Here is a 23116-nt window from a genome sequence, read left to right as displayed (position 1 = left end):
GCGGGAAGTGATTCCTAGAACCCGGAGACTTGCGGGACAGAGTCACCTGACAAGATCAGTGCTGCACCACACTCTGGCCTGGCACAGCAGAAGCTGGGGAAACAGACACTTTGATCTCATTCACCTGCCAGGGCCACCTACGGGCTGAACCCTGCTGTAAACTGCGCATGCGAGGGATCTAGGTTGTGCTCCTTATGAGAATCTGATGCCTGATGACCTGAGCTGGAGCTGAGGCGGTGATACGAACTTTTAGGAGAGGCTGCAGTTCAAAAAGTGGCACATGTTCCTCTTTCAGCCAGCACCAAAACTATATAGATGAATTAATGAGATAGCAGAAGATACTGAAGCACAATTGTTAGAAAGGATTAATGAGTCACCATGGTACCCAATGCAGGTAGACAAGTCTACCGACGTTGGCAACAAAGCAACAATGCTTGTTTTTGTGTGATACATTCTTAAGGAGGATGTGAGTGAAATGTTATGGATGCTTTTGTTGCCAACCAACACCACAGCTGCAGAACTATTCAAGTCTTCGAATGATTATATATCAGGAAAACGGAATTGGTCATTTGTGTTGGTATATGCACGGACAGAGCAGTTGCCATGACTGGGTGGCCTTCTGGTTTCACTCCTCAGGTCAAAGAGGTCACTTCTGAATGTGAGTCTAGGCACTGTGGGTCATAGGGAAATGTTGGCTAGCCGAAAAATGTCACCTGAACCAAACAATGTTTTGCAGGATGTGATTAAAATTATCAACCACATTAAAGTACATGCACTTAACTCGTGTCTATTCACACAGCTCTGTGAGGAGATGGATGCAGAGCACACACATCTTCTCTAATACACAGAAGTGAGGCAGCTTTCTAAAGGTGGATCACTGGCCAGAGTTTTTGAGTTATGAGAGCCATTCCAGAGATTTCTTTTAGAAAAACAGTCACCGCTGGCAGCGTATTTTAGTGACACAGAATGGGTTGCAAAACTTGCTTGCTTGTGTGACATATTCAACCTGCTCAACAAACTCAATTTGTCACTTCAGGGGAGAATGACAACTGTGTTCAATTCGGCAGATAAAGTGGCTGCATTCAAACCCAAACTGGAATTATGGGGCAAAGAGTGAACATTGGGATTTTTGACATGTTTCAAACATTAGCAGAGATTTTGACAGAGACTGAGCCGGGGCCTTCTTTCTCCCAGCTGGTGCATGACCACCTGTCTCAGCTTTCAAAAGAGTTTGAGCATTACTTCCCAACCACAAAGACCCCCGAACTGGGAAGGAGTGGATCCTCGACCCATTTGTGATAAGCCAGGTGAATCAACTTTGTGCTAGAAGATCACATATGACAGTGGCCTTAAAAGTATGTTTGAGACAACTTCAAATCTCCATATGTTCTGGATTAAAGTCAAGGCAGAATATTCTGAGATTGCCACAAAAGCACAGAAAAACCTGCTTCCATTTCCAACATCGTATCTTTGTGAAGCAGGGTTTTTTGCAGTGACAGCCACCAAAATGGGATTACAGAGTAGACTGGACATGAGCAACACACTTTGGGTGTCACTGTCTCCCATCACCCCCAGATAGGATTGTCTAGTTGCAGGAAAACAAAAGCTCAGGGCTCCCAGTGATTCTGCATTACGGTGCATTGTATAATTATTTCATTATATATTACAATGTAATAATAGAAATAAAGTGCACAATAAATTTAATGTGTGCATGAATCATTTCCAACCCCCCTCCAGTCCATGGAAAAATTATCTTCCAGGAAACCAGTCCCTGGTGCCAAAAAGGTTGGGGACCGCTGAGCTAGTGTATCCCAGGCAGGGAACAGAAGCCATTGCAGGCAAGGCTGTGGGGTTAGGCAAACACACCTGAGTCAGTCCTGACTTCCAGGGGTTTACAATCGGTTGGGGAGGTAAGGCGGCCACAGAGAAAGTGAAGCAGGTAAGTGCCAGATGAGTGCCTCCTTCGAGAGGACAGCAATGCCTATTTGGGAAACAGTTGTAAAATAGATGGGGACGCTCTCCTTCCGTAGAGATTGAAAGGGTGTGAAATTCATAGGAGGGCAGAGAAGGATCTCTGACACAAAGATTAGGATAGAAAGGTGTACAAAGTTTATTATTTCTCCTAAGAGAAAGGGCACGACACCACCAGAAAGGAAGAGGGTGTGTTGACCTCAAAGCCCAGTGGTTTGGGGGCTTTATTAGGGAAGGTAAAAGAAAATTTATGGCTATGTTCCAATTGACAGGAGACAGCTGTGAAACTGCTGTGTCCACCTTTTCCTGTTTCTCCCGTATCAGATTGATAACAGGAATTGGTCTTTTCTTTCTTCTCTGCTATAGACTGATGACCGAAGGCATTTGGCGAGGTTTATTCTTGAGGAGGTGGGAAGTGTGTGCACCCCTGCTGTCCGAGCAGGAACTCTTCAAGGCTATTTAACCCCCCCCCCCCAAAACTTCCAGTCTATAGGTAGTGAATCTCAATGACAGCCAATCAGACAGTTTACCCATCCTTTCCTTCTCCTGGAGACTCTCATCTCTGGAATGTGGATTGAGCAGTTCTTTTCTTTTGTTTGCTCAGCTCCTTTTAATTGCTAGGTAAACATCTCTGCAGGAGATGTGTTGATGTAAATTTTATCACATTATATAACTTATCTTTTTATTTTCTTTCTTTATTCATTTTTTGAGAGTCAGAAATTTTTAATTTTAGTACATTTGGATCTATCGCTGCTTTCCTTTGTGGCTGATTCTTTTTGCGTCTTGTGTAAGAAATCTGTGTCTTTTGGGCTGACGGTGACCGGATTGTGCTGGGGTTTTGGAGCTGTGTTTTCAGGGTATTCCCAGGTGGGCCCTGGGTTTTGCTGCTTCCACTGGGGGGAGGGCTGATACCTCTGCACCTCCAGCCTTGGCTTGTTGAGGGAGGGAGGAAACCCACTTCTAGGCTCCTTCTGTGGTGGCACCCATGTTTCCAAGAAGATCCCTTCCTGCAGATTATTTCCACATCCTTCTTTCAAGTGCAGAGGGTCTTCCCAGTGAAGCTGCAGACCTGCGTCTCACTGGGCCAGGGTTGGGGCGGGACTGAGCCGACATCACTGTGGATGCTTGGGCAGGGTGGGCCATGTCAGGTGCTGACTCCAGCTCAGAACTGAAAAGCCTGTTTCCTGAATTGTGTGTCCTGGAGCTGATGAGGTGGGACAGGGACGAAACTGACCAGAGACAATGGAGCAATAGGAAAAACCCTACCTGCCCTGTAATTCTGGGGCTTGGCGGTAGTCTAATGGCATGATTCTGCCCATTTGGCTCAAGCAGAGCAGGTGGCATGGGGCATGCCCTGTGGAGGAGCTGGGAGATGTCATCATTTCTTTTTTTTGGTTGTTTCTTGTTTTACAAGATGGGAAATTTAATGAAAAGTTATAATTTGTTGAATCAGCCAGTTGTAAATGCATATGTCATGATACATACACACACACACCTGTGTATACATGTATGTCTATACATGTATATTAATGTGTACAACATAGGAAGAATAAATGTAGTGTATGGAGATAGAATTATGAATTGTCTGGACTTTTTTCTTTGTTTATTCTGCACATTTCACAATAAAATGTATTTGTTTTATAAACAAACAATAAACCTAAAACAATTCCAGTTTTCAAATTTAGAAAAGTAACAGAAATAAAATTTTATAAATAAAACAACTGTTTAGTTGATGGAATATTTGTTAACATTTCATAGGAAAAATAAAGCATTGACATTATGCATACATTTTATTTTCTAAGAAATTTACCATTTAAAACAAGCAAACAAATTCTTAATAAAAATAGCATACCCAGAGACAAAGCCCAGGGGTGTCAGTTTACACTGAGCTCTTTCCATTACATCATATTGATATAGCAAACATTCTTAGTACATTATAAATTTTACCTCAGGCATTTAACAACTGTGTCATATCAGTGAAGTTTTTCCTTCACATGATCTAGTGAGGAAAATAATATAGAAATTTAAAAATATTTATTCAAGACATATAGTGTTACAAATGAGTCTTAAAGGTTTTAAAAAAATTTGCCAGAGAGAGAGCATGGGCGAATGAATTTTAAGGCAATAATATCCTGGTAGAGAGAACATTTGCTTTAACCCCAGAAGGTCCTAGGTTTTGTAAATGTAGTTGATAGAGTCAGGACACACCACCCCAAATATATAGCACCTTGGTATTTGAATAAACAGAAGCAGAAAGTTCTCTCTGATCTTTTCCTACACTTTCCCCTAAATTAGGCCATAAAAGAATTCTCTTCTAAAGTGATATCATGATTTCTTGTCCCTTACTCCTCAATGTCACCCTGGGTTGGGGGAGGCAGGGAGCCATCCAACTTGTTTCCAGTTCCATTTCTAGTTCTGAAAGCCCTTGTCACATGGGATGTGTTCATAGATACTTGTTCAACGAATGAATAATTTGCAAAGAATTGTGTAAAAAATTTAATTTTTTCTTGTCTATTTTTTCCTGAAGAAAACTTTTTTTATAGCCACTAGGTGGCGAAGTTAATCGCATCTAGATGCCGCATAAGAGAAAATTCAGACAGGGAACCAGACATTTGCCTTTAAAATCAAACTTGTTCTAATTCTGTTGTTGAACTCGTTAATCATTAAGTTTAAAAAACATATTGTCCTAAGAAACACTGGCAGAGTAAAACTGAACTAAAGACCATGGTAAATTACTTTTTTCTCAAGCTAAAGATGGTATGAATTTTTCTTCCAAATCAGTCCTTTTACGGCCAGATTGGATATAAATACTTCTCATTCTTCATTCAGATAAACGAATGTCCTCTGCTCAGAAATGGTTTCTTACTGTCAAAATCTGGCAACTTCTTTTGCCTCTTGCATCTGGAGGATCTGAGTGTGAGAAAACAGCTCCTCTCTGCCAGAGCCCCCCCCACCTCCCGCTGACCTCTCAACAACCCCGCCTCCTCCCCAACAGTCTTGGAAAGTTCTGAATATTTGGTTTTTCTCTTTTAGGAAGTCAGATGTCACATCACCCTGCCCTTTCATTAAAAAAAAAATTCACAAACAATTTTTGTGTTTGAAAATACGCTAAAGCCACAGACTTGAGGTTCCTGTCTTGATGAGGAAAATGAATATTCACACCTGGAAATAATTTTGGATGTTGAGATAGAGACAGGCAAATTAATCCCAAACTTATCTCCTTATCATTATATTCCTATTATTATCAATTATCATGATAGTAAAACTGACCTTTTTTTTTTTTCTGTGTACAGTTCTATGAATTTTAATACCTGAATAGATTCGTGTAACCAACACCATGATCAGGTGAGGCAATAGTATCATCACCCCCCAAGTCTCCCCAGGGCTATACCTTGTCTGTCGTTCCCTCTCGCATCCGTAACCCAGGACACCATTGATTTGTTCTGCATCACTAAAGTTTTTACGTTTTGAGGGTATCATATCAATGGAATCATGTGATATGTAACTTTTGGGGACTGACCTCTTTCCTTCGGCATAGTGATCCTGAGATTCATTCTTGTTGTTTTTATCATTAGTTTCTTTTTATTGCAAGCGGTAGTCTAGTGTAGGAATGTTCCTGCAGTTTATCCATTCACCCATGGAAGGACATTTGAATTGTTTCCAGTAAACATTCACATACAGGTTTTTGTGTAAATACAGCTTTAATTTTCTAGGGTAAATACCCAGGAGTGTGACCACTGAGTCACATGGTGTAGGCTTAAATTTAGAAGAAGCTGCCAAACTGTTTTCCGGAATAGCTGGAAAATACTGGACCATTTTGCATTCCTGCCATTGTTCACGTTTTCTACTTTACCTATTCAAATGGATGTACAGTGGTATCTGATCATGGTTGTAATTTGTATTTACCTATTGCCTAGTGATGTTGAACATCTTTTCATGTACTTATTTGCCATATGTATAGCCTCTTTGGTGAAGTGTCTAGTCAAGTCTTTTGCTAATTTCTAAACCTTGGGTTGTTCTTTGCGTTGAGTTTTGAGAGTTCTTTATATATTCTTGATCCAAGTCCTTTGACAGATACATGGTCTGCAAATATTTTCTTCTAGCATGTAGTTTGTCTTTTAACAAGTATTTTATAGGTGAACAGTTATTAATTTTTATTAAGTCAAATTTATCAGTTTTTTCCTTTTGTAGACCATGTTTTCAGTGTCGTGTCTAAGAATTTTTTTCCTAACTTCAGGTCATGAAGATTTTTCCCTGTGTTTTCTTATACAGGCTTTATGGATTCATGTTTTACATTTAGATCTATTATACCTCATATGTTAAATTTCCCTACACTGTGAGATTTATGCTCAGGTTAATTTTTTTTGCCTATAGAGGTCCAGTTGTTCCAATACCATTAGTTGAAAAGACCACCCTTTGTCCACTGAATTGCTTGGGTACCTTTATCAAGAATCTCTTGGCTGTATTTGTGTGACTATTTCAGGACTTTCTAGTCTGTTCCACTCATTTAACTCATTTTTATGTGTATCCTTCCAGCAACATCACAACGTCTTGTTTGCTATAACTTTATTAGCAACTCCTAAAATATGCAGAATGATTCCTCCAATTTTATTCTTCTTCTTCAAAATTGTTTTAGTGACTGTAGTTTATTTGCTTTTTCATATACATTTTATAATTGGCTTGTGTATATATATTTACATATATACATAAAAAATTTCTGCTGGGATTTGATTTGAATTGTGCTAAATCTATAGATATATTTGAGCAGAATTGACATCTTTACTATGCTTAGTCTTCCAGTCCATAAACACAGTATATATGTCCATTAGTAAGGTCTTCTTTGAGACCTTTCATTAGCATTTTGTGGTTTTCAGCATACAGATCCTATAAATAATTTTTCAGGCTTATATCTAAGTGTTTCATTTCTTGGAGCTATTGTAAATGATATATTAATTTCAGTTTTGAATTGTACATTGCTAGTATATTGAAGTCTGATGATTTTTGTGTGTTGATTTGTATCTAGTAACCTTGATAAAGTCACTTTTTATCTCTAGGACTTTGTGTGTGTGTGGGCGCGCAAATTCCTCGGGATTTTCTACACAGGCAATTAATTGTTGTTATGCAAAAATAGGGACAGATTTTCTTTTTCCTTTTTAATATATATGCCTTTTATTTATTTTTATTGCCTTACTGTACAGGCTAGGACTTCCAGTATGACACTGAAAGGAAGTGGTGGGAGTACACATCCTTTTCTTGTTCTCCATCTTAGGGCCAGAGCACCCAGTCTTCCACCATTACGAACAATGGCAGCTGTAGGTTTTCAGTAGATGCCCTTTATCAGTTTGAGGAAGTCTCTCTCTTTGTCTAGTTTGCTGAGAGTGTTTTTTTTTTTTAATCCTGTTGCATTTTTTGAAATGATTTTTCTACATCGGTTGATATGGTCTTTCTTATTCAGACTCCTCATAGAGGATGTTGGTCTGTAGTTATCATGTTTTGTACTGTCTGTCTGATTTTGGTATCACGGTAATGTGTGAGCTCATAAAATTAGTTTGGAAGCATTTGTTCCTCTTCTATTTTCTGGAAGAGATTGTGTAGAATTCATGTTATTTCTTCTTTGACTACTTGGTAGAATCACCCAGTGAAACCATCTAGGCCAGGAAAATTCTTTTTCAGAAAGTTTTAAATGACGAATTCAGTTTCTTTAATAGTTATAAGACCATTCATGTTATCTAATTCAAATTGGTAGTTTGTGATTTGGGGAAATGAATTTATTTCATTGAAGTAGCTAAATTTCTATGTATAGAGTTGTTCATGATATTCCCTTACTATCCTTTTAATGTCTGTGGAACTTGTAGTGATAGCCTCTGTTTCAGTCTGGATATTGATAATTTGTGTAGTTTCTCTTATGTTCTTTGTCACTCTTCCTAGAGGTTTATCAATTTTATTGATCTTTTCAACAAACCAGTTTTTGGTTTCATTGATTTTCCCTATTTTTTTCTGTTTTCTATTTAATCAATTTCTCTTATTTATTATTTCCTTTCTTCTTGGGTTTATTTTGCTCTTCTTTTGCTAGTTTCTTAAGATAAAATTTTAGATTATTGATCTAAGAACTTTCTTCTTTTCTCATACAAACATTTAATACTATAAATTTCCTTATTTAGCTGTATCCCACAAATTTTGATAGAATTTTAACTTTTGTTCTGTTCAAAATAATTCTAATTCTTTGAGACTTTTTCTATCCCTGAATTATTTAGAAGTATGCTGTTTTGTTTCCAAGTGTTTGGAGATTTTACCGTTATCTTTCTGTTTATTGATTTCTAGTTTGATTCCATTATGGTTTAGAGAACATACTCTGTGTGATTTCAATTCTTTTAAATGTCGATGTTTGTTTAATGACCCAGGATATGATCTATCTTGGCGAATGTTCCATGAGCACCTGAAAAGAATGTGTATCCTGATGTTGTGGAATGTACTGTAAGCGTAATTAGATCCACTTGCTGATGGTGTGGTTCTGCTCTTCTATATCCTTACTAACTTCCATCTGTTCATTCTGCCTGTTACAGAGAGAGGAGTGCTGATGTGTCTCCACCTTTGAATGTGGATTTGTCAGTTTCTCCTTTCAGGTCTAGCCCATGTATTTTGAAGCTCTGTTGTTAGGTGCAAACACATTTAGGATTGTCTTGGTAAATCAACCCTTTTTGTCACTATATAATGACCCTGTTTATCCCTGGTAATTTTCTTTGCTTTAAAGTCTACTATGGGTGATATTAATATGGCCACTATAATTTTCTTTTGATTAGTGTTTGCATGATATATCTTTTCCCATCGTTTTGCATTTAACATACCTATATCATATTTAAAGTGAATTTCTTTTCTTTCAAAGCCTGTGGATGTTGTTACATAAAGCCAATTTCTTAGACATAGCATATAATTGGGTAATTAAAAAAATCCAATTCTCAAATTGCCAAGCATTCACCTTCTTAAATCTGAGTGGTAGGGTGTGGGGCACAGACTCGGCCCCCTTCATCTTTCATTCCCCAGCACTGGACCTGCGGCCACAGGACCAGCCTCACAGAGGGTCTAGCTGCAGGGCTGGCCACTCTGGACGCAGGTCTGTTGTCGGCTCACTCTCCACTGCCTCCCCCAGCCAAGTGCAGGTCCCTGAAATAACCGAGCAAGAAGCTGTGAACAGCGTGAGAATTTATTATCAAATTACTGCTCAGGAGGGGACCACAGCAGAGCAGAGTGATGAGTGAGCAGGAAATGGGCAAGCCGTGCCGTGACAGCAGGTGGAGCAGGGCAGTGGCTGTGGCTGCAGCGGAGACCGGGGCTACTGAAGAGCCTCCTTCCCAGTCTGGTTCTTCTTCCAGGAGTCGGAGGCAGGGCTGCCACTGCAGACGGGGCGCCGGCGCGAGGATCAGCAGGGCAGGGCTAGCTGCCACTCACTTCCTGCAGCTTCTTCTTGTCTCTTTCCTAACGGAGGGAGAAGGGCAAGACCATCCTGACTGGGAGGGAAAGGGTGAATTCTCTCCTCCAGGGCAGCTTGGTTCTGTAGCCAGCCAGTTCTGACACTGTCGCCTGGGACCTGACGTGGAGAGCCCCAAGGCCTGGCGTGGATGTGGACTTCCCTCGCTTCCTGGGGTCTTTTACTTGGGGGCCACTTGGTTGGGGACAGGGACTCTCTGGGCTTGGCCACCACTGGGGTGGAAGGACAGGCATAATGCTACTTGGGACTTGTGTAACGGGCCCTTTTCTCCACTCCAAACTATCCATTCTCCACTCCTGTCTCCTCTGAACAGCCCTGCTGCCCCAGACACACACGCACACACTTTAGCGACTCACCTCCTTACATGGGAGTCTTCTCCAGCAGTACAGCCACAGGGGGGCCAGGGATGCCAGAAGCAGCAGAACCCAGACACCCAAGAGCATGGCCTGAAGGCCTGTGAATAAGGCCTGGGGACAGAGGACCAAGGCTGTAGACACCAGGGTAACACTGCCTTTCTGCTGTGTCCCCACACTACTAACTGACATGGGTCACTCTCCACCCCTTCATCCCCAAGTTCATGGCTTCTGGAGGGGGGTAATGTACCCAGTGTGCAGAATGCAGCCAGAAACCCCGCTCACTGGGCCAGCATCCTCACCTGTACAGTGTTGGGCTTGGGCTACGATTTGACTCCCTGATAACCTCTAAGACTTGAGAGGTCAAGAACATTCATTTGGCATCTCTGCAGCACTCGCACACTTGCAACATGGGTTCAGTTGTTATTATGTTAATAATGTCTGTATTTACCACTAGTCTGTAACACCCACGACTGCCGGAGCTGTTTCTGCTTTGTTCAATGCTGTGTCTTTGGTGACAATAATGAAGCTTGGAGCAGAAGAGGCAACACCTATTTCTGGTGGCAAGCCTGACTCTGGCCCCCAGCCTGGCCCTCCCTGCCCAGCACCTGCCGCTGCCCCTCCCCTCGGCCACCTACCTGCAGCATGTTCACGTAGGAGGTGCACAGGTGTAGCCGTCTGACTTCTTCTGGGCTCTGGGTGCTGGGGGGTGGGGTGTACCAGCTCCCTGACCGGGAGTCACAGTTGCAGACATAGTCTCCATAACCATAGCCGTACTGGAAACTATTGGTCCCAAATACAATAGCAGCAATGGCTGTGGAGAAAGCTGCCAGTGCCAGCAGGGTCCTCAGCAGGGCCTGGGGAGGGAGGAGGCAGAGGGAGACCTCAGTGATTCAGTCTCTCCCAGAGCCCAGTCCGGGGGAAAGAGGGCAAGGCCCAGTGGAACTGGTGTATGGAGGGGCAGGAGCTTGGGGTGGCCTCCAGCCTGAGCCTGGTTCCCTCCCCTGCTCTTTCTTGAACTCACCCAGCAGATGCCACCCTGTTTCTCATAAATGAAGGCAACAGCTCCAGCCAGCACAGCCTAGGGAGAGATTAAGCCAGGAGCAGGGTTAGCACAGGAACTGCAAATCCCCTCCCATTGCCTGCTTCTATTTTCCTAGTAGCCCCTGCAGAGGGACCTGACACGTGGCCAGGCCCTCCCCAGCACCCTCTGCATGGATGGGCTCATGGGTACCAAGTTCTGTGCTAAGATAACTGTCGAGGGTGTTGAGTCTGGATCAAACTCACGAGGCTGCAGAACACTGTTTCAGTGACAGCAGACAGTGCTGTGGTCAAGTCAAGCACTCCCTCCTCCAAAACCTTCCTTTTTAAGCAACACCAAGTACTTTAAGAACGTTCCGGGGATCTTCTGGACGGAAGTCGTAGTGTGCTGGAGAAGCTGTCGGTGCAGCGTGAGTCTTTGGGCTGCCTGGGGTCTAGATGCCTACCAGTGCTCCAGCAGTGCACCCAGCTGGGCTGGAAGGGCAGGAAGTCTAGTATATCCCACCGGATAGACGGATCCAAATCCACCTGGCTACTCTGTAACTAATCTGCGTGCTTTTGCCATTGGATGGAGATGATTACTTCTGGCTCCTCTCTCAATAAATATGTGTGTTTTGCTGATATTCTGAGCGTGTGGGTATGTCCAAAGGTGGCTCCATCCCACCAAGCTCCTATGCAGACTGCCCTGCAGACACTAATCCCCGATTCCCACTGTGTGCAGGACCTGCAGAGGACAATGGGAATAACCAGGAGGTGACACTTCCTTGTGGATCACATATTGTTTGGCATATCCTGCCTCCCCTCTCAACGCAAGCATCTGCAGGTGAGTGGGTCCTTAGACCCTTAGTTGATATTTGCTGTTGAAGGTGCGGAGAGGCAGCCAGCTTGGTGGGAGAAGCACTGGGCAGGGAATCCGGAGAGCTGACCATGTGGCTTTGGACATGCCACCACCTCCCTTGGCAGGGAACGGGCCTGGATAATCAGGGTCTTCTCAATGGCTAGTGTTCTGCGGCAGGTGGAAGGTGGTGGTATGAAGACAACAAGGACAGCAGCACCTCCACCTCTGACTGGAGCTCAACCTCCCACCTCCCGACTCACCACAGCGCCTGCCCAGATGGCAGCTCCGGAGCCGAGCAGGAGGGAGTAGCTGCAGATATAGAGGCATCCTCCCAGGACCCCACTCAAGACTCCCAGCACGATCTGCACCACCTGAAAGACAAAGGGCCTAAGAACCCAGCTCCCAGATGCCTGGGCACACAGGCTACCTTCTGCCACTAAGCCCTAGGGGCCTGCCCCTCTCAGTATCAATGGCTAAAATCCAGGAAAGAGAAAGGGGGTGGGGGAGGGGGAAGCAGAGGAGGGAGAGGGAGAAGAGGGAAGAGGGAGGGAGAGAGGAGAGGGGGGGAGGGGGAGGAAGGAAAGAGAAGGGCAGGCCAGCACAGGGAAGAGGAGAGGCTGCCCTTCCTGAGTGTGGCCTAGGGAAGGACGGATTCGGGGCTCCGTGGACTGGCTGTGCACGGCCAGCAGCTCTTTGTGGCCCTTCAGTGTGAGCCTCCCTCCCCGCAGCTCCTGCTGAGGAGGCCAGGGGAGCTGCCCTCTAAGTCAGAAGACAAGCTGGCATTCAGAGAGAGGCTGGCAGAGGGTGTGCATGGCAAGGAGAGAGCCCTCCCTTGGCCTGCTGTGAGGGGGCTGGGGTGGCCGGCCGTGAGGTCAGCAGCCGCACTCACCCATGAGGCCACCAGCAGCCGGCTGCTACCTGGGGCTTTGCCAGTTGGGGGCTGCAGCCAGGAACATCCGCTCAGCAGGGACTTGACCAGGGCCGACTCCTGGTGGATGTGCACGTCGATGTGGGTGAGCTGTGGGGCCTCCGGGGCCAGCTCGCCACCTTCTGTCATCCCCATGGCCAGGGACACCTCTGAGGGAGGACAGGGGAAGCAAGGAGGAAGAGCTGACAAAAGATTTTTACATATTTCATTGGAGTTGGGGAGGTCAGGGGCCAGTGGGGGCTCAGGGACACCGAATGGCTGCCTCTGGTCACAAGGCTGCCTTCCTGGCCCCCTCTGAGGGAATCTGTCAGGGCACTGTGACCCTGCTGGGGCTGTGAGACTGCTGGGCCTTCTGGAACCTTCCCCTCAGCCCCAGATCTGCTCTGTCTCCCTCTTCCTCCTCCCAGGGCCCTGGAGTCTGGGTCAAGCGGTGTCCCACGCCCCTACCTCTCACCCCTCTGTCGTGCTCACCCCTTGTGACAATGCCGCCCACCTCTTCGGAGCCCCAGCCTGGCTGCCTGCGAACCTCCCACTACAGCAGCTGTGCTCTGGCTGGGCTCCGGGCCCCAGCCCTGACCGCCCTCTCTACTAATGGCCCCTCCTCGCCCATGGCCTGCTCCAGCCAGCCCCAGCCCCAGAAGGACTGATCTGCGGTACAGACGAAGGTCAAAGGCCAAGGGAGCACCTGGTCTCTCTCGGGCCATCTCTGGAGTCACATCCTTGTGCGGGGACCCTCCTCCTTCCCCAGGGTGCTACAAGGGCGCAGGGTAGGGCTGGGGCGTGGGGCGCCGCCTCACCTGCTGTCCTCGGGGCCCGCAGCGAGAGTGCGGCGCAGGGCGGGGGCGAGGACCGCGGCTGGGCGGGAGGCGGGGAGGACGGGGGGGAGGAGCGGGCTTCCGCCTGCGGTTTCCTGGCAGCCGGCTGGGCCCAGGGACCCCTCTGGGGCTTTCCAGCGGCCGGTGGGTCACTGGGCTCCGGGCGGGAGAGCGCGAGGGGGGCGGCCTGGGAAAGCCTGAGCCTGTACTCGCCGCAGCCGCCGGGCCAGGGTTTTCTGGATCAGGGTGGGCCTGGCTGTGCGTGTGCGCGCCTCGCGTGCCGCCTGCTGTGACCGCGCGTGAGTGTGCGCGCTTGTGCGCGCGGGCCCCGCCTGCTCCCGTAGATCGTCTGCTGGAGACCGAACCCCCCTGCGGGCCCCTCCGCCCAGCTGTTTGCCGGGAACTCGCTGGGCCCAGGCCAAGCCTCGCCCTCCGCCCCTGCCCTCCCGCCGAGGGTCCGCAGCTCGGGTCGGCTCCTGGCAGCCCCGCTTTGCTCTGGCTCCGGGAGAACAGCAGGTGAGGCGGGCCCTCCGCAGCCCGGGTGGCCCCGTTCCCAGGGTCTCTCTTGCCGCAGCACCCCTCTCTCGAGGAGTCTCCAGGACCACCCCCCCAAGCCCCATCCTGTCCACGGGATGCCATTCTTCTTGCATTCCTGGTTTCCCGCAGGACTCGCGTGGGCGGGAGGAACACGCTAGATGGGGATGTTACCCTAGGAACATGGCTGGGGAGGGGAGGCCTGTGCCTGGCTGAGGTGGACGAGGCTCCTTTGCGACCGACCGGTGCCCTAAGGTGGAATGGCTGCGGGGACGGCGGGCCCAGGGCCTGCAGGGGTGCCGGCCTCTTTCCCCAGCTCCGGGCCACGGAGGAGCTGGGCAGAGAAAAGTGTCCCGGCGGCAGGGAAGAGCCCCACCACCTGGAGCCTCAGCGGCTGGGGAGGGGAGTCTTCGCGGCTGGCCAGGTTCAGATCCTGCTCTTCAGGGGAAGAGCCTGGCGAGGCAGGTTGGGGTTCGGGTGGGGCGAGGGAAGTGGTGGTACCGGGCTGGAGCCCGAGGCGTGCAAGGCCTGGCAGGAATCAAAGGTGTCAAGGCTGAAGTTCCTTTTGTGTGTCTGTAAGTCTGAATCTCTTTTGTGTATCTGCAGAATTGTCAAACACCTGTCTTTTCTTGGAGATAGAGACTTGCTCTGTCACCTGGGCTAGAATTCTGTGGCTTCAGCCTAGCTCACAGCAACTTCAAACTCCTGGGCTCAAACGATCCTCCTGCCTGAGCCTCCCCGGTAGCTGGGACTACAGGCCTCACCACCACGCCCGGCTAATTTTTTCTATTTTTAGTAGAGACAGGGTCTCTGCTCTTGCTCAGGCTGGTCTTGAACTCCTGACCTCAAGTCACCCTTCCACCTTGGCCTCCCAGAGTGCTAGGATTACAGGTGTGAGCTGGCCCCTTAAACACTTGTCCATTTTAACTCAAATGAGGCCAGGTGGGTGAAAGAGTGAAACTGCTCTGAAAAGTATGTAGAGCACAAATGGGAGGTGTTATTAGAGTTGTTATTAATATTTGATTTAAACTGTGATACTTAACCAGAATGCCCCTTATAACTGCCAATGCAGGATTTAATTTGGAGGTAGACAAATTGATTCTAAAGTGTACATGGCGAAGTAATCTAGCAAAAGTGGCGGAGACAAGTCTGAAACAAAAAACTACCCGTCAGAGGATCGTGCAACAGCCCAATTAGATATTAAACTCTGTACTTAGAATTAAAACTGTGGTAACAATGCATGACTCCTCAGACGTACCAATGGGCAGAATATAAAGACTAGAATAGTCCTAAATTCTTATGGGAACCTCCTACTTGCTGAGGAGAGAATTTTAAGTCGGTGAGAGAAAGATGATGTATTCTGCAAATGGAGCCACGCCCTTCAGAAATTGACCATCTGAACAGCAACAGCAACAACTTGGATCCATGTCTTCCAACTTAAGAAATAAATTCCAGATAAATCAACATTTAAAAGTGAAAACCGAAAGCATATAACCACTTAGAAGAAAATATGGAAGAATCATTTTAAATCTTAAAATGGGGAGTCCTTTAAAAGTGTGATATAAAACCTAGACACCAGAAAAAGAATGAAACTTTGATTATATAAAAATACAAGCAAAGTAAAAAAATAAATCACAAATTATAAAGAAATATTTGAAACTCATATCACAGATGGTAATCTTTTGAATAAACAGAGAACTCCTACAGAGCAAAAGAAAAAACAACAGAAAGGACATGAGACACAAATGGGGAGCTCACAAAAGAAGAAATAAATATGGCCCTTAACGTAAGAAAAGATGATCAATCTCACTCATAATAGGAGAGCTACAAATTAAAACTGTACTGAAATAGTTACAGATAGCAGATCAGTGGTTGCATGTGACCAGTGGTTGGGGGCTTTCCTGGGCAGGGGTACTAGATAATTTTGGGAAGGGGCCAAAGAATGTATGTGGTGAACAGCTCTAGAAGTGATTCAGATTTACATCTCAGATTAAGGTCACTGTGACATTGATATCTGTACTGGAAGACCCCTTGGGTCTTGACAAGGAGACCATTTCTCTCCCCTCACCCGTGCTGTGTACTTCTTTTACCTTACCTAGTTCCCAGACGTCACTTCTCTAGGTCTTCTTCCCCGCAGGCACGATGGACCAGAACATGGTGACTGTGAATGGAGTTGCTGTGGCCTCTACGTCGACCCAGCCCACCCAGATCAACATCCACATCCACCAGGAGTCAGCTTTGTCAGAACTGCTGAAAGCTTTGGGTTCCCTGAAGCAGTTTCTTTCTTGCTCTGGGAATACTAGGCCTTCCAAGACCAGGATAAGCCATGAGCAGCTGGCTCTAGGGGTAAGAGTGGGCTGGCAGGTGGATGAAGGAGGTGACAAGGATGGTGGGGTTGGAGCCAATTAAAACACAGAGCCAAATCTCTGAAATTAAAATGTTTCATCTGCGAGGAAAGAATTGCAATTCAGGGTATCCACACAAACCCCATGATCTTCAGTATGTTTTTAGAACAAAGAGAACGTTAGAGGTTTATAAAAGGAGAAATGTTACATGTTGTTCTTCAGGAAAGTTAATTGGCACCAGTAAGGTCTGGGGAGCTGGCCAGGTCTGATGGGTGAGTGACGGCGTGGGTACAGCTGTTCTGAGAGTCCCAGCGGGTTGTTTCAGCAGCCACGCTTGCCGAGAATTACATTCTTGGAGCAACGTTTTGTGTTCTAAGTGCTTTTTCCTTCTGGCTTCCAGGCTCTGTTTTAGTTGCCTGTGACAAGATTGACCCAAGTTGCATGACCAGCTTTCACAGTGGAAACTCTCCTTCAATAGGATGCAAAAAAAGGAAAGGGTTGGATCCCTATGAGGAGGGATATGAGAACTCACTGTAGCTCATTCTTGTATTGGAAGAGGTTTTGGATGTTTCCCCACAGAGATTGGTATGAAAAGGAATAATTAACCTCTTTGGTGCAGAGGGGTCTGTCCCCATCAGAGGTGGGGAGACAGGAAGAACCTCTGGCGACTGTTCATTCGGTTTCCCTGACCCCGCATGCACTGGGGGCTTGCAGGTGCAAGGCCGTGTGCCGTGTGCCGGGCACTTCAGGGAAAATTACAGAGAGAACCCCCAGGCTATTTCCTACAAATGTTTAGCATTCATCGGAAGGGGTCCGGTACTACCCAAACAACTAGAAATTAAAGGTAGATCAGGTGAGGTGAGCAACCAGGAACACAGCTGACATCCTTGGGGGCAGGAGGACCCCGAGTGGAGTAGTGGCTTTAGACAGATAGAGGTGGAAGGTGGAAGAAAAAGAATCCCAGCTTACGGGAATGGCAGGAGGAAAGTCAAAGAGGCCAGAAAGCACAGGGCAGCTCCGCAGTAGTGAAGAGCAAGGAGGCTGGGCTGCGTGGTTGATCAGGGCCCATGTTGCCGAGAGCCTTGAGGGACAGGGCGAGGAATCTGTCCTGAACCAGCTTCAGCAGTGGGAAGGGTGTGGCTAGACTCTCGGCAGGAACCTGGGCTCTGGGCTGCTTTGGAGTTGGGAGGTGTCCAGGCAGGCAGTATCGAGGGTCTGCTCTTGTGTGATCATAGCAGAAGTGGTGAGGAAAACAGGAGTCTAAGTCCTTTGTGGATAGGGTTTCCATGAGTTGGGAGTGAATGGGTTTGGGGTGTAAGGGAAGAGTCCAAAAACAGGCAGAGGTTTGAAGTGTGGGTGACCAGGAGATTGGAGGGGCAGACATCGCAGGTGTGTGTGGGATGGTGTGGAATTTGGATGTGACAGATCTGAGATGCTGGCAGGACATATAGGTGGTGATGTTCAAGAGGCTGTGACAGTTGGGTTCTCCAGGAAGTAGAGGCTGAGTGGGAATTAGGTGTGCAGATGGTTTATTTCATTTCAGGTGTAACACCCCTGAAATGAAAGGTGGGGGTGCAGGCCTGGGCAGAGGGAGCCCTCAGGCTGCAATGCAAACTCTGCCAGCCAGCGGGGAGCTCCCTGGCGGAGACTGCCCATCACAGGGGCTCCCCGTTGGGTAGAATGGCCTTGAGCTACTGCCTTGCTTAATCATTTTCTGGGGCGGGGCGGAGGTTCCCTAAAGAGTGTGCCCTCAGCTGGAAAGACGAGGCTGACCCCGAAGGGGCTGACAATGGTCGGCTCTGAGCAGCCACACCCCTTTCTTGGAGAAGGTCTTGGCGGTACATTTTGTGTCTGCCACGGAGCCCTCGGAAGTCTGTGTTTGGATCTGAAGGTTAGGACCAGAGGCTGAGCTCAGGCTGAGTTTGGCTGGGTGATGGGACTCCCATGGGAAAACGAGGAGGAAGAAAGTGGGACTACTTAGGTGGGCTGAGAAAGAGTTGAACTTGGGAAGAAGTAATGGAGAATAAACAGGCAAGCCTACAAGAGGGATGAGGGGAGACCCAGGCCGGTGCAGACTGATGGATGTTAAGGAACAGAACCTTCCAGCATCGGAGCTGTGGAGAGGTCAAGGCAGACGAAGAGGAGGGGGGCCGCCTGTCTGGGAGCTGGGCAGCAGCTCCTGGGGCTGTGGGGCACGTGGGCTCACGGGAGGGGTCTGGTTTCTCATCCTGTCTTGCAGGTGGCTCAGATACTGCTGGGGGTCGTGAGCTGTGCCCTCGGGGTGTGTCTCTACTTCGGGCCCTGGATCGAGCTTCTTGCCTCGGGCTGTGCCTTCTGGGCAGGGTCTGTGGTGAGTGAGGACAGGCTGTGAGCTCTGCAGGCTGCGAGTGGTTACGGGCAAGGAGAAAGTTCCCTTGGATCCAGCAGGGCCGGGGATTTGGGGAGCGCCCAAAGACTCAGGTGCAAATGTCTTGTCGTGAGGATGCTGCCTCGAGGGGACTCTCCTCTCCGGCAGAGTTGGGAAGGGGGCAGTTGGGCCTGGAGTCCTGTCCGTGTGCTGCGTTCCTTGCTTGTGTCTCGGGCACCGCTTCAGACTGGCTGTTCTGGGAACGGTGGGTGGAGGGGTGGTGGGAGACCTATCAGGAGAGTACATCAGAGGCCTCTTTCTTCTCCCAGGCGATTGCAGCCGGGGCCGGGGCCATAGTCCATGAGAAGCACCGGGGCAAACTTTCGGTGAGTCTCAGATGTCTCTGTCCCCCACCCTGTCCATCCACCCCTCCTGTGTCTGCTCTATTGTTTTATCTTCTACCTTTTGATTCCCAATATCCTGGGGTCTTTCCCAGAGGGGCGGGGAGGGTTTCCTGGACAGGGGCTGGGGAAGAGAGATGGGTTTGAGGCGGGGACCTCACAGCTCTGCGTCTGTGTCCTGACCCTCTCTCTGCTAGGGCTGTGTATCCTTCCTGCTCACCCTGGCTGGCATTGCTACGGCCGTGGCTGCTCTTGTCCTCTGCGTGAACAGCTTAACCTGGCAGACCGATGGCTTGTTCTACATCGACTCTGTGTGTGATTGCCCAGGGTCTGTCGACCCCACCACTGGGTACTGGAGGCGGACGATGGACCGCTCCGACTGGCGGGAGGAGCAGTGCCGGGCCTACATGAGGATCCTGGTGGTGAGAGCCGGGTCCAGTCTTCAGGGCCCCGGCCCAGCCCTTTGCTCCCGAGGTGCTGGGCCTGGAGGGCACAGAAGCGTAGGCTTTCCCAGCTCGGACCTCTCTTTAGGTCTCTGCTCCAGGAGGTTTTAACTTAAGCTGAAGACATTTCTCAGACCCTCATGGCATGAAGGTTCTCTGAATCAAAGGGGATGGGGAGCAAAGAGCAGGCATTTCAGAGAGGAGATTGTGGGCCACCGTCTGTCTTTTCTTGTGTATGGGTGTTCCAGTTTTCTATTGCTGAATTAAAAACCACCCCAAAATGCAACAGCTGAAAACAATAATTTATTGGTAATTCTCACAGTTCTGTGAGTTGACTGGACTCAGATGGGCAGTTGCAGTCAGTTGTCATCTAGGGGTGAAGTCATCCAGTGCTCGACTGAGCTGGATGGCAGCTGGGGCTGCCAGCAGAGCCTACAGTGGCTTCTCCCTGTGGCCTGGGCTCTAGCACGGTAGCTGGGTTCCAGCAGGACCACCCCAGCTGTGAGCATTTCAAGCGGTAGCAAGTGGAGCTGTCAGGCCAGTTAAGGGCTACTTCTGTCACCATACAGTGCCACTTTCATTGTGGCCAAAGCAGACACAGGTCCTTCTGGATTCTAGGGGGTGGAGAAGGAGACTCCAGTTCTTGCTAGGGAGTGGTGGGCCCACACTGCAGACAAGCAGGTGGGATGCAAGCTGTGGCTGCCCCCATCGCTGGGAAACGCAGCTGCCGTGGTGGGTCGGAGCTGGCCGGGCAGTCTGTGCGTGGTGGGGGACGAAGGTGGTGTGTGGGCAGAGTTGGCAGAGCCGCCTCCTGACTATCTTTTTTGTTCCTTCATCTCCAGAACTTGTTCCTAGCAATCCGAGCCCTGCTCCTGGCTGTCTGTGTCCTGAAGGTTATCGTGTCCTTGGCTTCCCTGGGACTGGGTCTTCGAAGCCTGTGTAGCCAGAGCTCCAGGCCCCTGGTGAGTTGTCTGTGGGGAGCTGCTGGGCAGCAAGCGCAGGCCGGGGCGGTGGGAGTGAGGGCGCAGGAGGAGCGCCGGAGAGCTCTCAGCCGGTGGCTCCTCCCTCCGCGGTCTGGGGAGTGCGACCCCATCACTAAGGGGGGGGGGCTGTGCCCTGCTGCCCCTTCCTCTGTTCCGATCTCCCCCTTTCCCAGCCACTCTGTCCCAGGTGTGTGGGTACTTGTCTGACGCCCCTTCCTCTGCCACCTTGCCCCGTTGGCTTGGTCCATGCATGTTTCCTGTCTCTTTGCCTTCTTTCCTCTTCTTGGTTTCCAAGTTCTAGGAAGCTAACTCTGCCTCCATCCCTTTTTCTCTAAGGATTAATGTTTTTTTCTGTTTTTTTTTTTTTCTTTCCCCCAGAATGAGGAAGAGTCAGAGAGGAAGCTACTGGGGGAGAATTCAGTGCCCCCCTCCCCCACTAGGGAGAAGGCCCCGGCTACCATCGTCCTGTGAGCTGCCAGAGACCCTGCTGGGCCCCCTCTTGTGTCATGTCCTTGTCCTCAGCAGCCCAGGGCCCTCCCAACCCCGTCCTTGTGCTTGTGCCCCACTGGGCCACTGTCCTTCCCTTCCTTCCTCCCCCTCACAGTCCACACTCACGGCTCGCACTCCAGGGTTCGCAAATCCATGAACAGATATTGCCACATTTCCCCAACGCTGATTAAAAACAAACAACCAGGAAAAGCAGTTTTGCCCAGGAAGGTGTGGTCTCTCTTTGTTTATACACCTGGTTTGCTGGGGAAGACCTTTGTGTTGGTAAGAATGGAATCAAACAAGAGCTGATTTATTCCATGGAAGCAGAGCCCAGTAAGACTAAATTTAATTACATTCCGCTCTACATCCCAAAGGCAGAACTCCTTTTTATGGTTTCCTTCCGTCCAAGGTAAAGTGAAAGCAACTCTGGCGTGCTTAGAGTCTTTCTACTCACTGAGGTTGTGTCAGCCGCCTGGCTTTGACCTGCTGTAGGCCTTTACGGAACTGTGGAGCAGGAGCGAGATTTTCCCCTCTGCCTCCCTGCCTGCTTCCTCTTTTTTGTTTTTGCAGTAATTGGTGTTGGTTCTCTCTCTCTCTCTCTACACACACATGCACACACACACACACGCCCACCCCTACTGTTCTTCATGTTCACTGTCAATGATACCAATTTGTTTTTTACTTTTTTCATTTTCTTTATACATATATAAATACATAATATAGATATACAGATATAATCATGTCTGAAGGGCAGGAAAGCAGGTTCGGGCTTCATGGAATCTCCAGGAGGTGGGTGTTATTCCTTAGCAGTCCCACAGGGGAAGAGCCGGTGTTGGGATCCAAGCAGGTTGGCTCCAGAGCTGCCCTGTGTCCTCCGGGTCCGGCAGAGCCAGTGTGCCCCCTGGCAGAATGCATTTTTGTAAATACATTTTTATTGAAACACAGGACACCCATTAGTTTACACATTGTCTTCAGCTGTTTTTGTGCTACGAGGGCAGAGACGAGTGGTCTTAACAGAGACTGAATGGCTCACAAAGCCTAAAATATTTACTGTCAGGCTTTTTACAAAAAAGTTTGCTGATGGCTGATGTAGAAGATTACAATGGAGGGAGCGGCTAGCTCTACTTGGTGGCTGGGGCGTGTGGAGAGCTCACAAGTCCTGGCCTAGAGGAGCCAGCCCTTGGATGAGTAGCAGGTGTGAAACCAAGAGGTCTCCCAATCTCCAAGAGTCCAGAGCCCACAGAGGATCAGTCAGACACACTTGGGACCCCTGTGGTCCCCAGCCCATCCCAAATAAGGAAGAAGTTAGAGCTTCAGAGGCGTCTAGAACGGCCTGCACCTCATTTATTTTACCCCCAGCAGTGGAGTAACGAAGCCCCTCATTCCGGGCTAAACAGCGCCCAGCTGGGTTGAGATGGATGGTATGTAGGGATGAGGGACCCACTCACAGGGAAGGGCCTAGGAAGCGCCATGTACGCTTCGGGGAAAGCCTCCGCCAGGGTCTCTCCTGTTTCTGCACATCTTGTGAGCAGCGACACCGACTGCCTGTGTTCCAGACCGTCTTTCCAAAGATGTCTGCACCTCCTAGTGAGCAGCCTTGGAAAATACTGACTCCCTCTGGAGCAAAGGACGGGCATGCTTATTGCCTATTATAAAAGAATCAGGTTCCACGTGCTCAGGTTCCTCTCCTGGAACCCAGCCCACTGCGTGTCACCCGCAATGCCTCTTTGCACTACCTGTGGGAACTGGGCTCAGGGGACAGTGCAAAAATTCTGCTACTGTGGCCCTGCTATTGCTGTGCAAAACAAGTTGTTCTTTCTTGTGACCCAGGCAGGGGCTTTGTGGCTTCTACCAGCATCTGTGAAACTGTGGCAGGCTGACTTGTTAACTTGCACGTAGGGTTCAACTTCAGACCCTTCACTGCTCCTGACCACTGTGTCCCACTGTACACAAGGCTTATGACACACACAGACTTAACACCTAGCTTCTGACATCAGGAAGTTTACGATCTGGTTAGGAAGTGAGGTGTAAAGCCTACACTACAAAGAAAGGGCAGTAATTGGTTGCCAAGTCAGTGACGCACCAGGCAGGAAGGCGTGCTTGTGCTTGCTGACAACCGTAGGAAGACGAGGAACACAAGAA

At 48.6% G+C, this 23116-nt stretch overlaps 2 protein-coding genes across 6 annotated transcripts; one reads left to right on the top strand and one right to left on the bottom strand.

Annotated features, from left to right (window-relative positions):
- Positions 1-9154: 9154 nt before the first annotated feature.
- TMEM176A (transmembrane protein 176A) lies at positions 9155-13488 on the bottom strand. 4 transcript variants are annotated; one of them, XM_069462364.1, is made up of 7 exons: positions 13415-13488; positions 12579-12766; positions 11950-12060; positions 10835-10891; positions 10449-10667; positions 9814-9924; positions 9155-9444 (listed from the first exon to the last, which is right to left on the bottom strand). In XM_069462364.1, the coding sequence occupies exons 2-7, from the start codon at positions 12750-12752 to the stop codon at positions 9403-9405; spliced, it is 714 nt and encodes a 237-aa protein (XP_069318465.1). In that variant the 5' UTR covers positions 12753-12766; positions 13415-13488; the 3' UTR covers positions 9155-9402. The 4 variants fall into 4 exon arrangements, with proteins under 4 accessions (XP_069318465.1, XP_069318463.1, XP_069318466.1 ...); XM_069462362.1 differs by lacking the exon at positions 13415-13488 and adding an exon at positions 13303-13355; XM_069462365.1 differs by lacking the exon at positions 13415-13488 and adding an exon at positions 13111-13289.
- On the top strand, positions 13325-21187 carry TMEM176B (transmembrane protein 176B). 2 transcript variants are annotated; one of them, XM_069462361.1, is made up of 7 exons: positions 13325-13384; positions 16104-16312; positions 18551-18661; positions 18988-19044; positions 19257-19481; positions 20345-20464; positions 20864-21187. In XM_069462361.1, the coding sequence occupies exons 2-7, from the start codon at positions 16109-16111 to the stop codon at positions 20954-20956; spliced, it is 810 nt and encodes a 269-aa protein (XP_069318462.1). In that variant the 5' UTR covers positions 13325-13384; positions 16104-16108; the 3' UTR covers positions 20957-21187. The 2 variants fall into 2 exon arrangements, with proteins under 2 accessions (XP_069318462.1, XP_069318461.1); XM_069462360.1 differs by lacking the exon at positions 13325-13384 and adding an exon at positions 13888-13948.
- Positions 21188-23116: the final 1929 nt, after the last annotated feature.

Source organism: Eulemur rufifrons, chromosome 29, assembly GCF_041146395.1.
Source record: "Eulemur rufifrons isolate Redbay chromosome 29, OSU_ERuf_1, whole genome shotgun sequence".
Lineage (NCBI taxonomy): Eukaryota > Metazoa > Chordata > Mammalia > Primates > Lemuridae > Eulemur > Eulemur rufifrons.
This window is presented reverse-complemented; position numbering and strand designations above follow the sequence as displayed.